This window comes from Populus nigra, chromosome 10, assembly GCF_951802175.1.
Source record: "Populus nigra chromosome 10, ddPopNigr1.1, whole genome shotgun sequence".
NCBI lineage: Eukaryota > Viridiplantae > Streptophyta > Magnoliopsida > Malpighiales > Salicaceae > Populus > Populus nigra.
The window spans coordinates 16,530,923-16,546,618 of NC_084861.1; the positions used below are offsets into that span (position 1 = coordinate 16,530,923).

At 37.7% G+C, this 15,696-nt stretch overlaps 2 protein-coding genes and 1 pseudogene across 2 annotated transcripts; 1 reads left to right on the plus strand and 2 right to left on the minus strand.

Moving 5' to 3' along the window:
• Nucleotides 1-2,028: 2,028 nt before the first annotated feature.
• LOC133705401 (V-type proton ATPase catalytic subunit A) lies at nucleotides 2,029-9,223 on the minus strand. The gene is made up of 20 exons (XM_062130584.1): nucleotides 8,901-9,223; nucleotides 8,121-8,247; nucleotides 7,862-7,917; nucleotides 7,719-7,775; nucleotides 7,400-7,511; nucleotides 7,270-7,307; nucleotides 7,039-7,140; nucleotides 6,652-6,708; nucleotides 6,486-6,557; nucleotides 6,293-6,394; nucleotides 6,138-6,200; nucleotides 5,925-6,057; nucleotides 5,243-5,349; nucleotides 4,545-4,739; nucleotides 3,947-4,033; nucleotides 3,700-3,804; nucleotides 3,129-3,226; nucleotides 2,929-3,007; nucleotides 2,556-2,644; nucleotides 2,029-2,452 (listed from the first exon to the last, which is right to left on the minus strand). Exons 1-20 carry the CDS (start codon nucleotides 8,976-8,978, stop codon nucleotides 2,338-2,340), a joined length of 1,872 nt encoding a protein of 623 aa, XP_061986568.1. The 5' UTR covers nucleotides 8,979-9,223; the 3' UTR covers nucleotides 2,029-2,337.
• A 2,037-nt stretch (nucleotides 9,224-11,260) lies between these two features.
• Nucleotides 11,261-13,087, minus strand: LOC133705809 (GDSL esterase/lipase At1g29670-like; annotated as a pseudogene).
• Nucleotides 13,088-14,397: 1,310 nt separating this feature from the next.
• LOC133704718 (uncharacterized) lies at nucleotides 14,398-15,479 on the plus strand. The gene has a single exon (XM_062129644.1). The coding sequence runs from the start codon at nucleotides 14,495-14,497 to the stop codon at nucleotides 15,320-15,322; it is 828 nt and encodes a 275-aa protein (XP_061985628.1). The 5' UTR covers nucleotides 14,398-14,494; the 3' UTR covers nucleotides 15,323-15,479.
• The last annotated feature ends 217 nt before the right edge of the window (nucleotides 15,480-15,696 follow it).

The window sequence follows — 15,696 nt, forward strand, 5'->3', positions numbered from 1 at the left end:
TTTGGAGTGGTTGAATTATTGCTACTATCATGTAACCGTGCCCTGGCATGGCGAAATCATCAACACCTCACTCATTTGCCAGTATTTTTTTTCTCCAGATAAGGGTTTGAAAGATTGTTTCCATATTCTCGGGGTGTGAATCCTTTTTTCACATTTTCATATCTGATATATATATATATATATATATATATATATATATATATATATATATATATATATATATATATATATATATATATATATCTTAGTAACCCAAACCCTAAACTGGATCAGAACTCAGATTGAGTCTGAAAACTTTACAAGTTGTTTTTACCCTGTACAAGTTGCTATTGTAACTTCTGGTACAGGGAGGGATCTCGGTGAAATATGTGTAAAGAATCTTTGTCTCCCTTGCCGCATCATAAATAAACACGAACTCAATCCTCAAACACATTAAAGCAATGGCTTCAAAGCTTCTAGCTTCCTCCTTCCATCGCGGCGGCAACAGCAACCGCTCCCCCAACACAAAATGACGAAGCTATGACAATAAAAGGCTTGAAAATCTCAGCACGGCCACTCTACCTCGACATGCAAGCAACATCACCGGTGGGCCCCAGTGTGTGTTGGACTCTTGCCGGCATCTTCAGGAAGAGGGTTTTGAGGTTGCGTATTTACCGGTTGGGAATGATGGGATTGTTGATTTGGAGAAGTTGAGAGGGGGTCGATAAGGCCGGATACTCCATTAGTGGTGGGGATGGGAGTTGGCGAAAGAGGAGATGGGGTATGATGATGAGAGGATTGGGGGATCGCAGGAGAGGAGGTTGGATGGAGTTAGGGCTAAGCTTGATGGTGGTCGTGGTGAATGGGAGTGTTGAGAGGAGGAATGCAGAGAATTTGAATCTTTCGTTTGCGTGCGTGGAAGGGGAGAGTTTGTTGATGGGGTTGAAGGAAGTGGCTGTGTCGAGTGGGAGCGCGTGTACAAGTGCTAGTTTAGAAGAGCCTTCGTATGTGTTGAGGGCATTGGGGGTGGATGAGGACATGGCGCCTACTTCAATTAGGTTTGGGATTGACAGGAGGGCAAATGAGCTAGCTTACTGTGCGGGAAATGAGCCCCCTTTATGAGATGATGAAGGAAGGGATTGATATTAATGGGCACAACACTGATTGGTTAAAACACTGATGCTACAATGACCATGGAGTAAGCAAGGAGGCAGCTGCTGGTTATATGGATTTTCTGTCAAATGAGAGTGTAGCTCGTCGTTGGGTTCTGACTGCTCGAGTGAGTGTATGGATTACAGATGGAATATCATCACCCAGGCTCTTACTCTCTGATGTCCTTGTAAATGCATATGACAGAATTCTGGAATCTTAGATTGTATATACCATGACTCTTTTTGTCTAGGCACCCCTTTTTTTAGGGGAAGAGAGAGAGAGAGAGAGAGAGAGAGAGAGAGAGCGAGTGTGTTTCCAGACGTTATGAATTCACGCAGAAATAGAGTGTGTTTCCAGATGTTCCAAAATATCAATGAATTCACGCAGAAATAGAGTGTGTTTCCAGATGTTCCAAAATGTCAATGAATTCACGCATTGGTGAAGATTCCCTCTATCCAAGTTACATCAGAGAGTCTTATTTCGTCGTTGGCTTGCCGACATAAATCCAGTTTATTAGACGACGAGGTTTGGTCTAAGGTTAGGGGACCGTTTGGGAACGCGGCTGCGGCCGCGTTCCCAAAAAATTTGAAAATTTTTTGTTTTATTTTTTTGTTAAAATTTAATATGGTTTGTACGTTTTGAATCGTTTTGATGTGCTGATGTCAAAAATGATTTTTAAAAAATGAAAAAACATCGTTGGCATGCATTTTGGCACGAAAAGTTATTTGAAAAGCACCCGCAACCACACTGCCAAACACGCTCTAGAAAAGCAGCAGCGTGCGCTCCTCGTTTTTCATGGGTGGTTGATAGATGGAAGGGGGATTTTGCGGGGATGAAACGGAGTGTCCTGACATGTTGTGATTCTAAACTCTTTCAAGAACAAAAAATTAATTCCTCTTCGGATAAGACAAGATTCTTTTATTTATGATAAATTAAATCATACAAATTGAAACTGCCTGAACACAAACAAGCCTTATTGCATAAATAAACAAGGCACAGTTTTAGCCTGCCTCTCTCCGCTTTGAATAACAAATTACACTAGCTATCACATCACATCCCAAAAGGCAAGGCAAGCACCGCAAAGTGGGATGAAGGAATGTGACAACACTGATTCTTCACAAGACAAACGAATACGGCTAAGATCAAGTGCTGGTTTTCAAGCTGCCAGACTCCATAAATAAATAACCAAAATCTGGAACACCTAAATCAACGAGTCTCGTCCTCCAAGGCACGGAAACCGCCAGTCAAATCCTCATGCAACTTGCTGAATTTTCCCACAAGTGCTGCTTCCCCTTCTGCTGGATCCTCGAATTTTTGAGACCTGCAGCATTGACAGATGACAGTATCAGAAAGCAATTATTGTGGATTTCCATAAAGCATTGACTTTGCATAGAGGATTATTGGTAGAACTATGGTACACTTACACTAAACGATAGAAGAGGTCTCCCAACCGATGCTTGATAAGGCTGTATGTTATCTTCTGACCATCCATGCCTGCACCTCTCTCAACAGCCTGTATTGAATTGCAAAAATGTTCATCAAAGATCCATATCAAATCGTACAGTCTTCCACAGGTTGTGAAATGAACTTTGAATTTCAAAACTACAGCTATCGACTTAATGAAAATGAAGAGTAACAAAAGAGATAAAAGATGGATGCCCAAGTTGCTCTCTTAAAGACAATGAGCAACTCGTACATGATTCAAGTCCAGCCAACACCTGCCAGAGATTCACAGCCCTCCCTAGTAAATTCCCTGGACAGGACATAGAATAACAGAGGAGAGGGGGGTTAAATTACCTGATTGGCCAAATTGTAGAAATGAATTATGTTGCGCATCATCCAAACAGACTTGTAGAAAGGACAGAACTTGTCATATCTGCAAGCCACACAAACATACACTCAAGGATGAGGACTGCAGAACTACGAGTTTAATCAAAATCTTCAAGGCCAAAAAAGATGGATTATAGAAAAGATCAAGTAAAGAGGTTGGGGCATACGGAGTAAATGCATTCTGAGCAAGATAGTCCTCCCTCAAAAGCTTTGCTGTCTCCAGGGTAATCTTATCTCCTTCAGCTAAAGCATCCTTTCCAACAAGCTGCAATGATCCAGAAAGCCATGGATATTTACTCACAGGCAGGCAAAAACACCAATTTTACTTTCAACTTCACAACTAGTTACAAGACAAAAGCGAGGTAGAAACGATCATAGTGTTGCACAAAATGCACCTCAAAGGGTGGGGTAGAGAAACAAATAACAGTTCAATGATAGTGAAAGTCAAGATAATTCCACGGGAATCTACAGTATCATAAAAGCCAAAGGTGATCAATCGCCACCAAATTCTTTTATGCCAAATTAAAATTTGCGATATCAACCAATCAAGGACAGGAGATGACGAGTACTCTTACAATTAAGGTTCAAGAGCAAATGTAAAGCTGAAACAACAAACCCGTCATATAGCTCACAGAATTCATCCATATATTTCTTCAACAGTTACCAGGTAAATCGCATATTCTATATTTCTAGGACCTAAGGGAACCAGGAGGAAATTTTTGAAATAAGAAAACATACTTGGACAATCTCGTTCAAGTCATCTTCTCTTTGGAGTACTTCACGTGCCTTTGTCCTGATGTTGATAAAATCTGGATCAAATCGCTCATAGAATGACTCCAATGCCTGACAACAAAAGCAGAACAGCCTAATAAAACAAGAACAGGTTGCATAGAATATACGACGCAATGAAGGATCCAATAAGCATCCAACAATTTTTCTTTCAAAAGAAAAACAAAAGAAGTTTGTAGAAAAATTGCAAACATACCCCTGAGTACTTAGAGTAGGAAATAAGCCAGTTTACAGAAGGGAAATGTTTCCTTTGTGCAAGTTTCTTGTCCAAACCCCAGAAGACCTGCAAAAGTACAAATGAATCACACCTCATTTTAACCAAAATATAACATTTGGGGAAAAAGAACTCAAAATGACATCAAGATAGAACAGATTCATTTTCCAAACTGCTTGACTTAAGTTACACGTGCTTGGACTTAAAATTTACCCTGATTACTGAAGCAGAATCATTTTTGGGCCTAGGATATGCTTTCCAGCTTGTTGATCAGTAATTTTGCCACCATCAAGTTGGCTTAATTAATTAAACATTAGTATTTCTATGGCTTTTCCTTTTAGTGTAGAAATTTATTTTTCTTGTCCTATTATTAATCAGGAACAATTAAGAAAAAAAAGTCTGCTTACTGTAACAGGTTATTTCAAACTTCTAAAAACAAATTCAAAAATTTTAGCTTGTGGTCTCAGGCTGTGGAAGAGCGCTCTCTAGGCAAAAAAGACTTGACTCTCTGTTTTGTCTCAGCAATCTATGTTGCTAATTGCTTCTAGTATGAAAGGTAGTAAACATAGTCTATAATTACCTGGACAATGCTGAGGGTAGCAGAAGTAACAGGATCTGAGAAATCACCTCCTGGTGGGGAAACTGCACCAACAATTGTGACACTACCTGTACGCTCTGGTGAACCAAGGCATTTTACTTTTCCAGCACGTTCATAAAATGAGGCCAAACGTGCTGCCAGATAAGCAGGATATCCACTATCAGCAGGCATTTCTGCCTGCAAATATAATTAAGAACATGCAATTAGAGTTCATCTGAGTGGGAAACAAATAAATTTCACAGTATGCACGAAAGAATTAACATAATAGATCATAATTAACAATGCTAATCCATTTGTCTAATAAAAACATCATCTAAAGAAAAACATCATCCAAAGAATCAATAATGAGGACCAACTGTCAAGCACTCTAATTATATCTAGTCAATATCAACAGTAACTGATGATGTCACCAATCTTTTTGGAAGCCGGTGCCTGATAAGATATTAGAACCAACTGTCAAGTACTCTAACTATATCTAGTTTCTACAAATCTAGCAAACAGAAAAATAATATTTTGGGTATTGATGGTTGCAGATGATAGGCAAGCTAAGGCATCCTAGCAAGAAAAGAGATAGTCCACACAAAGAGACCAACACTGCCAGTATCATATATCAGACACTAATATATGAAGCACTAGAAAAATCTTCCAAGGCATTGAGATAAATGTTGGTAGAGGCTAACCAGCCGTCCAGAAATTTCACGCAATGCTTCTGCCCAACGAGATGTTGAATCTGCCATCATGCTCACATTGTAGCCCATATCTCGGAAGTATTCAGCTATAGTGATTCCTGAGAACAGCCCACAAGTTGAAGAGCATCATCACAAGGCATTCAATGAGACAAAATATTATCAACATTAAATGAATCTAAAATATAGAATTTTCAAATTCAAGCAAATCAACTGCAAACATGAAACTTTTAGCTTAAGCAATAAAATAACAGTTTGAAATTTTTTCTTTGGTCCATTGCACATGGTCTAAATAGTCCTAAGTCTGCAACCCATACATGCATGGTAGGGTGAGTTGCATTCCCTAAATTGCAACCATTTATTTCCTCAGAATATTACATGTCTTTCAAAAGGAAGCTCCTTCTCCAACAGAGGGCATGTGACAGTACATCTGATATAATAAAAATTACCCTCTTTTCATGAATTACAAAAAATCACTACCATCAACTGATGCGTGCCTTCAAAAAGCACCAGCTCTTAATTAACAAAACCACACAGAAATTTTCTGTAACTCTAAAATTCTTAAAACACCAACAAGAAAGAATAGGAACAAAAAATAAAACTTTACGCTTCGGAGATAACTCTTCATATCATTCTCTAATCTGCTTAATATTTACTTAAAAAGAAATGGAGTTACCTGTATAAATTGAAGCCTCACGAGCAGCGACAGGCATGTTAGAAGTGTTGGCTACAAGGGTTGTACGCTTCATGACAGACTCTTCACGGCCATCAGGCAAAGTCATGGTCAATTGTGGAAAATCCATGAGCACCTGAGCAATAGATTACTCTAGATTAAAAATCTCAAAAACCATAAAAGAGGATTGATGAGTAAACTGAGAGAATCATATACCTCTGCCATTTCATTTCCTCTTTCTCCACAGCCCACATACACAACAGTATCGGAGTTAGAATACTGCACAAACAAACATTTAGTAATGAATCATCCAAACTACCCCAACATCACAACCATCAGTGTTAGCTCCACAATGAATTGACAAGTTTCACCTTGGAAAGAGCTTGACTAATGACAGTCTTCCCACAGCCAAATGCACCAGGTATGGCACAAGTCCCACCAAGAACTGAGGGGAAAAGGGCATCAAGGACACGCTGAAACACAACAAGGTCATTGGGAACTCAAGTTACAAAGTGCGAAAGCAATAGATATGAAAACCAATGCTTTTAGAATGTAAGCAAGCACCTGCCCAGTAAGTAGAGGGGTATCAGCAGCAAGCTTTGATGCAACTGGTCTTGGTGTACGTACTGGCCAAGTCTGCATAAAGAAGAAGCACATAGCAAACGAAAAAAAAATTAACTTTGGATTAAAGCATCTTGATTCACTGAAAGTTTGGCTACAAGTTACAAACCTGAAGCATGGTAAATTGCTTTACGACACCCTGGAACTCAAGCTCCAGCACAGTGTCCTACAAAAACACAATTCAACATACAGATCTCCATAAGAAAAATCAATGTGCAGTTTATATGTAACAAAGAATTCACAGAAATATGAATCACAACTAAATGGTAACTACAACCAAGGAGACTGAAGAATGATAATAATTCCATTAATCCAGATTCAGATTATTGCTAGTGCTTCCCAAGTTCAGCATACAGAAAAACTCATTTCAATCGGTACCAATGTTATATGCAACAAGCAAGAACTGGGCAGTATGATATGTATCAAACAGGAAAAAAAGGGAAAGCAGATGCATTCTTGTGCAATTATCATTTTAATGTAATGGAAAGAGACGAACTTTCAATGAATATTGACCAGGAGGTGCAATGTAAGTGACTTTCCCCATGGCATCAGGAGGGAGTGCAACATGATGCTGCATTAGAGTGTTCTCGTATACAGTCTGCATAGGAAAATATTCAGACAAATTCCAATGTTAGACCACACAAAAGTAGATAAATAATAAACAAGACGTTAAAACTACACATTTTTAAAGGAGACCTGCAAAAAAAGGTTAAAATATAAAGCTTACAGCATACAAATCTCCACCAGTCACAAGATCTCCCTCGCCTGCCAACATCAAGTATAACTGAAGTTAGTGGAATTCAACATAAAAAATTGGAACAACCATTGTCATTTGTCAACAACATACCAGCCATTACCTATTTTCTTGGGCTGAAATTCCCAGAGTGTGTCTTTATCAAGGGCTGGAACAGAGACACCACGAGGAATATAGACATCACCTGATATTCTTGCAATGGTTTTTAGAGGCCTCTGTTAAGATAAGAAAACGTTGGTGAATGGTTAACCACTATATATAATGCAAGCGAGAAAGCAAACCATAAACTTCATTTTTTTCTTTTTGATAAAGCAAGAGCAAAGTTAAACTTAAAGGCTTTAGAAAAAGAACTTATGATTAACAGAAAACTAAACGTAATTCTAATTAATCACAAATTGACAATAAAGAAAGTGCTGTCAAACCTGAATTCCATCAAAAATATTCCCCAGTATTCCCGGTCCCAGCTCTACGGATAATGGCTGTAAGATCAACATACAGTTTATGAGCTGATGCAGTCACAATACACGTCTAGAAAAACAATTACATGACAAGATAGTGATATCACCTTGTGCGTCCGAAGAACAGGGTCGTTCACCATCAAACCAGCTGTTTCCTCATACACTGACACGTAAAGAACAGAAACATTCATGTCCATTTCAAGCACCTCAGAACAAAAACAAAGAAAAACATTTCTTTTCCGTTTTACAGAAAGGGGAATCAAGAGTGAGCGGAGCAGATAAATAACATCGATCAATTAAAATGCTAAAAAATGACAAGGATGGTGAACGAAAAGAAGAATTCTAGAACTCGCATTAGTGAATAACCTTGGATTGTTGCAGAATGTCCTTCCAAACGAATAATTTCACCAATTAGATTGTCATGGCCAACACGGACCAGTTCATACATAGCTGCACCAGCCATACCATCTGCAACCACAACGGGCCCTGATACCTATGAAAACCATATCAAATTAGTCAGACAAAACCAGGAAAACCATTTAACCAAAAAACCAAATCAGAATTAGATTAGGTTCATTAACAAACTAAGTTGAACTAAAAATCATGCATCGTGATAAGTTGCTCAAATCCTAGAAATATAACAACTAAATCCTAATCCAAACAAATGAGCCAACAGACACACAGTACAAATAGAACAATTCCTATCTTATTTCTAACCATTTTTTTATCTGCATAAGCTTTATTTTACTGGTCGAGCAATAACACAAACAGTTAAATTCAGTTTTTATAAGTCCAAAACGCACAGCATTGAAATGCTGGCAACCACTTACACAGGCCTGTTTGGCATTCCAGAGCTTTTCAAATTCTCTACCATTATGTTAAAAACATCAACTAGACTAATAAGATCACTAGAAAATCACAATAGCTATCATATCTCAATGGATCACAGGAATTAAAAACAGATCAAAAGGATCAAAATTCAAGGCGATATCAATCTCAGATAAATCAAAGAACTCGATCTGATGACAGTAAATCAACAGAAACAGATCATCAGATGAGTTGAATCAAAATCAGAAAATAAATTCGATCTATATGATTAATTAATACTTATTGTATGAGAAAAAGAAATGGAAAGGTATCGTCTACCTTACGAACGTATCCATACTCGCTCTCCTTCTCAGAATCTTCGAACGTGGTCAATCGAGCTCCGTACACTGACGGCATTTTCTCTCGGAGAAAAATGATGCAGAGAGAGTGTAGAGAATCTAAGTATCGATTCAAAACCCTAAGGTTTCAATCGAATTGATTTGGTAAAAGCAGATGACAGAGAGGGAAGAAGAAAGGTTGGATTATAATTTTTATTGATTAATTTTTTGATGGAGAGAGGGAGAGAGAGGGCAACCGCAGCAGAAGACTACCAGGATTTGTAATTAATTGCAAGGGATGGCGGACAATGATATGGTGCTTTTGCTGTACTGTAATAATGTAGTGCTACCTGTTTAGCTAATTGCCATGTCAGTGCGGACCCGAGATGGACGCGGCTCTACAGTCATTAATGCTTACCTTTTTGTTTTGGATACATTTATTTATTTGTTTGTTTAAAAAACTATAACAGATCAGAGATGTCATCACATCGCATGGGTTTTGAAAAAAATATAAAAAATCAAAAGTTATTGGTTTTTTAAAAAAACAATTGTGGTGGTAGGGGACTATTTAGGAGTATTTTATTGGTTATTTCTTTTTTTTTCTTGAAAAAAAGTTTTTTAAATTATAATTTATAAAACAAATGATAAGAATATCTCTAATTATAAATTTTTTTATCTATTTTAAAAAAATGAATATACATGAATTAACTCCTCGAAAACAGTAAGTTTCTTATTTTTATGAGTGAAAATAATGATAATTTTATTATTGATTGTTTATTATTTGAATGAATATTAGTTTTTAGAGTTTTCTTAAGTAGCATGATAAAGAAAGAACATCGTGGTTCAAGATTTATTTTAAAAAATAATACATTTTAGCAAGCAATATGTTATATTTATAACTCTCGAAATATAATTATTTTTAAAATCTTTCAACTTAACTTTCTCTTAAAAAAAATACAATTATAATTCTTATAGCTTGATAATCGACAAAATTCATAATCCAACACAGTTATTTATTCACAAATCAACACAACTCATAGTTTATAATTGAATACAATTATAATTCACATAATATTTTAATTTAAATTGAATTCATAATTCCCATGATATTCAAGTCAACGAGACAAGACTTGTCGTGGCCAGTACTATTTCTCATTTCGTCAGATACACTTGAATTCACACAATTCTTTATGGTTAAATAATTAAATGATATACTTTAATGCTACAGTAATTATAAATTTAGTTTGGGTTAAATTTAATTAAAATATAATGTGAATTATGATTGAGTGTTAATTATTAAGTAAGTTGAGTATTGGTGGGTTGTTTTTTTTATAGCGATGAGCAGAGATGCCACTAAAACAACCCAGCCTAAAATTATAGGCTTGAATCGGCTCGTCAAACCATATTATCTTTTGATATAAATTTTGAATTGTGTTATTTCTCTCAGTTTTTACTGTGCTGCTTTGAAAGAAAAAAAAACTCTTAGTCTTAATCATAAATGGAGAATCGCTTTGCACATGCATTAAGTGGGTTGGGTCAACCCTGATCGATCCAAACCAATTTACATCTTCTCGTTTTAAGATTTTTAAAGAAAAAGTTAAAACAATTTTATATTGAAAAAAATAGAATTCAAGCCATGTCTTGCTCGAGGCAAGTGTTAACGAGGTCCCCTTATAACAGGCCAATTTATAGCCTGATTGAATACAAAATATAGCTTGAATCAAATCTCTAATCAATAATTCACCGGATTGAGCCACACTGAACCGGGCAAATTTCATAACAATGGTCTGGAAAAAAAAAGGAAAAGAAGTTGTACTATTAGTTTTACAAAATTATGCAAAATCATGATAGTTTTGTGGCCTTCCAAGACCTCTAGTCGAGGTGGTTGTAAATGGGTTGATTACCCGAAAGAAATGATTTTAACGGCACAAAACAAATTAAGATCGAAAGGAAACTTCGAGGCCATTTCGCGAAATAGATGAATGGACAAGAAGGTCCCTAGACAAAGCCAAGGCGAGGGCGACACGTACGGGTTTAGTTTGTCGACATACACATCATTATCATTTAATACAAATAATATTGCGAAAGTGAGGGTGAGATGTGCCGTTTCCTGAGCTTATGAATCGAAACGGCAATTGTAAATGACTGCACGGATCACGACAGCTAGGCGGGCAAGATAGAGATTAGTCGGGCTTCGGCCATACAATCACGCACGGAGTAAAAGGGGCAGAAGGCCGTTTTTCTGTTCTATTACCATGTTCTCACAGTCCATGGGCCTCACATACTCACGCAGAGGAAAACATCTTGCTATAAGACAGCCAACCACATTAATCATGCATGCCTCTGTGGCACTGACAACAATCAACGGAAAATGCTACTGCTTGCATGTATTATTTCCCTGAAGCCTTCGAAACTCTCGTCTTGAAAATGTTTCTGCTGTCTCAATGGCCCATCTCGGCTCCACGCATGTCTTCTTCTACTGATTACATACAAATGAACTCGAAGCCGAGCCAGACGACGAATATCCATGGGATAAGCATCAAAGGGAGATTGACAATTATATGATCCGGTTGCAGTTATGATATTAGAGGTCTTATATGGATGGATTGCATCCCACCATGTATACTCACTCCCACTACCACGTGGATTACTTGATGGAATGCATAGTGCTGTAATCGGTGATGCAGGACACCATGGAGCATTTCTGACTCTAAAACCTGGGTTAATCACCACGTTATAAACTTACTAGTCGTCTAAATATTCGTTTCAACTATTAATTCCTCTCCTGAATACATTAATTTGTATGTATTTACCTGAAGAAGAAGTGGAATATATCTGGTATGTATTCACGTATATAAAATTTGCTCCGGTTAGATTGTTGTTGAGCCCATCCACTAGCGAACGGAGTCCAGTGTTGAAAAGCTGGACTGCATTGTTAACACGGTCTACACATGAGGAAGAAGAAGAACCATTTGTGCCAGCTGCAGCTAAGATGGCGGGAGCACAACCTATTGGAGTTATTCCAAACAGGGTGGTTACCTTCCTTGCTCCATAGTCGTACAAAGTCTAATACCAAGAAAGGAACACAAAAACAAAAAATAAATTATATGGTTACTTGAGAAACCTTCGATATTTAAGCAACAGATTAAAAGAGATCAATATCAACTATTACCGTTAATTGCTGAGGAAGTTCTTGGTTAAGTGCTATACTGCTATGGCATGCTGTTCAGGCGTGTATAGGCGGCTTGGGGGGTAGAACTGTGGCCTGAAGTAGTTGTTAATATAATCATTCGTGCCCATTCCAACTGAATATAGGCATTTGCTTAAGCACTCTGTAGCCACGTTTTTATCTCTTATAATCTCATTAATCCTCGACACTGTAATTTGGTGATGTTGTAGTTGACCATCCATGCTTATTCGTTCTCCCTGTACGTGACAATTGTTCAATAAAAATTGTTAATTACTATTACTTGTTCTAAGTAATCATAACTCGAGCGCGCGCGCTCGTTGAAATTAAATCAGGAATTTGCTATGTTTGTGAAATGTACAAGAAATTACCAGATTCTGTCCAGTTTCATTTCTAATCCCAGAAGCAGCAGACGCATAGTTAACACCTGTAAGTATGCCCCTGCAACCTCTTGCAGGATGGCATGTAATTTTTGAATCCTAGAAATTCAGCTGCAAGAAGAAGGCTAATCAAATTTATCTTGCAACCTTTATGTGTGAAAAAATTAATGTAAAAAAGGTAAGACCGCTATATTTTCAGGTCTTTTGGACTGAAATTGGTTTAACAAAAACTATACTGGGGTATAAAATTCCAGTGAAATTCTCTTCTTTGAAATCCCAAAATTCGCTCATGATCAGGAAGAAATAGTAAATTATCATCATGAATGCCAAGCTAATGATGTATATAGAGGAGTTAAGAGGGGACCTAGAATATCAGTTGTGGTGCGACCATTGCAGAACCTTCCTGTGGCTCCTTGAGGAAAATCAATCCCGTAAGGTGGATAAATTGGCTTTGGCCGTTGTTGAAAGGTCATTATTATTGCCATTATCGGACGAGGAAGCTCCAAAAATGAAGTAACATGGCACCGGTGGTAAATACCCTCCAAGAACACAAGGTGACAAGTACACAACCATCGACAAAACATTGTACCAAAACATTTTAGGCTTGTATCTGCAAGCCATTGATCAAGATAGATATATACTGATAAAACAAAATGAAGAAGTGTGATGCAAAAGAAAATGATGGCAGAGGAATGCATCTGATCAAGGGGATGAGCGTGTGTGTAGGAGTCAATTGCTTCCTTCTTTATATATATATATATATATATATATATATATATATATATAGAGAGAGAGAGAGAGAGAGAGAGAGAGAGAGAGAGAGATTGAATACAAAACGAAGAAGCAATTTTGAGTCTTGCAAACAAGTGGATTAACTTTTCTTTATGGGCAGAGCCAGATAGGGGTAGAGAGGAGAGACTAGAGAAGATCCATATTCTTTTTTTCTTTTTATTTCATGGCTTACCAACTAAATTATTGTTCTTTTTTGGGAAAGAATTGAAAACCTTCTGAAAAGGGCACTAATGTCAATTAAATTACAACTCATTCCAAATTTGTTCATCCCCGCTAAATTTAGTTAATCAACTTTTTTTTTTTTTAATTTCCTGGAGTGCCTCAATGGACTCCCCCTTTGAACTTGCCATGGGTAGGTAGGAAGGAGAGTGGGGTACAAGATAAGCTTCACTGGAGCTAGACTAATGGGTCGATTGGGTCACCAAAAAGGGTCATTTTCTCTTCTTCTTCTTTCACTGGAGCTAGATTAATGGGTCAAATTATTTTGGTTTGAATGTCAAGAAGATGAGAGATAACTGTCTGGCTGGCTGCCTTGAAAATTGTTTTTTGTCAAAGAATGATGCCATGTTCAGTAACGGTTTGAGACTGCAGAAGCAGTATCATGTGATGCTGCTTAAAATCTGGGATATGGTGAAAGAAATTCAGTGAATCAGTGATGTTATGCCATGTTAGCAGTTCGTAGAATCTGATCCAGTAGTATACATTGTACAGTATACATCATCATCCTCTGCCATGCTATGGTTAATGGAGAATGAACGTTATGATATGTTGGGATATTGCTAGTATGCCTTTATTTACTTTGCTTTCCATCCTCCAAGGCTCCAAAGAGTTCAGTATATCATGTCTGTTACAGAGTACAAGAGCGCAGAACAGGGGACCTGTCTCAATTAGCAAGCTGATGCTGATGATGTCTTAGTTTCTTAGCTCTTGAAAAATAGCCCACAGTCCTAGCTCTGCAGAACCCAGATAAGGAGGCCATCGCCCTTGCGGGAATGGCCCCAAAACTTTGATCGATGAATTTGGGTTATGAATTGGATGGGTCGACCCGAATTAATGATTTTAATTCAAAACCAAGATTTAATCTTTATTTACAAATAAGCTTTATAATAAATAAAAATCTTAATTAATAAATATAGGTCCACAACAAAAGCATAATCTATTATTCTGTCTCTGGCTGTTCAATTGCTTCTTATCTCTTCTAACCTAAAGTTTGAATCTTTCTTTACAGTCTCCACCATGACCTTAACCCAGTTCTCCTCCACACTTCCTAACTTCACATGCTCTTTCAAGCCCAACAAACCACACAGTACTAGTTGGCCACCCAGTAAACCACTCAAAATCACCACAACTCCGATAACAGACCGAGTAATAGACTTTGGCAAGTACAAGGGCAAGATGCTTGGCTCTCTCCCATCTACTTACTTGAAATGGGTTTCCAAGAATCTTCGTGCTGGTGACTTTGAGCACTGGGCTAAGTTAGCCGACCAAGTGCTCCAAGACCCAGTTTACAAGGACAGATTGGAGTGGGAATTTGCTGATACTGCCCTAAATGGAAACAATAATAGGAGTATCAGCGGTTCTTCTTCTTTGGCAAGAAATGATGATAGTGCAGTGTCAAGATTGTTGGAGATTAGTGAGAGGTTTGGCTGGGACAATGAAGATAAAGTTGGGTGGAGTCGAGTCAACTTTGAGCTCTTGGGTACTAGTAAAGGTGGCAAAATACCAAGAAGATCATCTTCCTCTAGTGGTGTGGAAGAAGAGAAAGATTTATCGAGAGTGGAGAATGATAAGGTTTTATCAGAAAGTGAAGAGAGGAGGAGGGAGAGAAGAGAAAGGGCCAAGTTGAAGAAACAAGTGGAGAAGAGGAAGGATAAGATTGAGATTGTAATGAAGAGTAAGGATGGTTTTGGAAATAGGGTCGATGGTGATGGTGGGGTCAGGCTTGAGGGATCAAAACCAGGGAGGGTTGATCATCAACAAGATTGCAAGGTGGAGAATAGCAGTCGATTTCCTGGAAGAGAATCACTCCTGAAGAAAGTGCTCAATAGAAAAAATGTCTTGTAATCTGAATATTATTTTTTCAGTTAGGCATTAGAATTCTCACGAGGGTCAATATGAATTGTACCTCTAATGCCATTGTAATCCTTTTCATCATGGCCTCTTGGGATCTTTGACTGTGCAAATTGATCTTTTAATGGCATAAGAACTCAGATTAAATAAAGTGATCTTGGCCCTCCTAGCAGAACCTAACATGTTGCTCCCCGAACTACAAGATGGCCTGAGACTATACCCCGAGGATTGGGCAGAAGAGCAGGTTCAGAAATCACTGATAACACCCTTTTGCTCTCATTTCTTCTGTTAACATCACTTTCTTTTCCTTTTATTCTTGATTATGTTATTCTTTATTGTCTTTATAGAATTCAATGATCACATAATTG

What these genes read in the sequence shown, in the direction of transcription:
- LOC133705401 (XM_062130584.1), bottom strand. Translation starts at nt 8,978, where the DNA reads ATGCCGTCAGTGTACGGAGCTCGATTGACCACGTTCGAAGATTCTGAG. An exon ending in ACATTCTGCAACAATCCAAG is followed by an intron (nt 7,918 to 8,120) that starts GTTATTCACTAA and finishes TTTACGTGTCAG; the next exon opens with TGTATGAGGAAACAGCTGGT. An exon ending in CTACCCTCAGCATTGTCCAG is followed by an intron (nt 4,034 to 4,544) that starts GTAATTATAGAC and finishes GTACTTTTGCAG; the next exon opens with GTCTTCTGGGGTTTGGACAA.
- LOC133704718 (XM_062129644.1), top strand. Translation starts at nt 14,495, where the DNA reads ATGACCTTAACCCAGTTCTCCTCCACACTTCCTAACTTCACATGCTCT.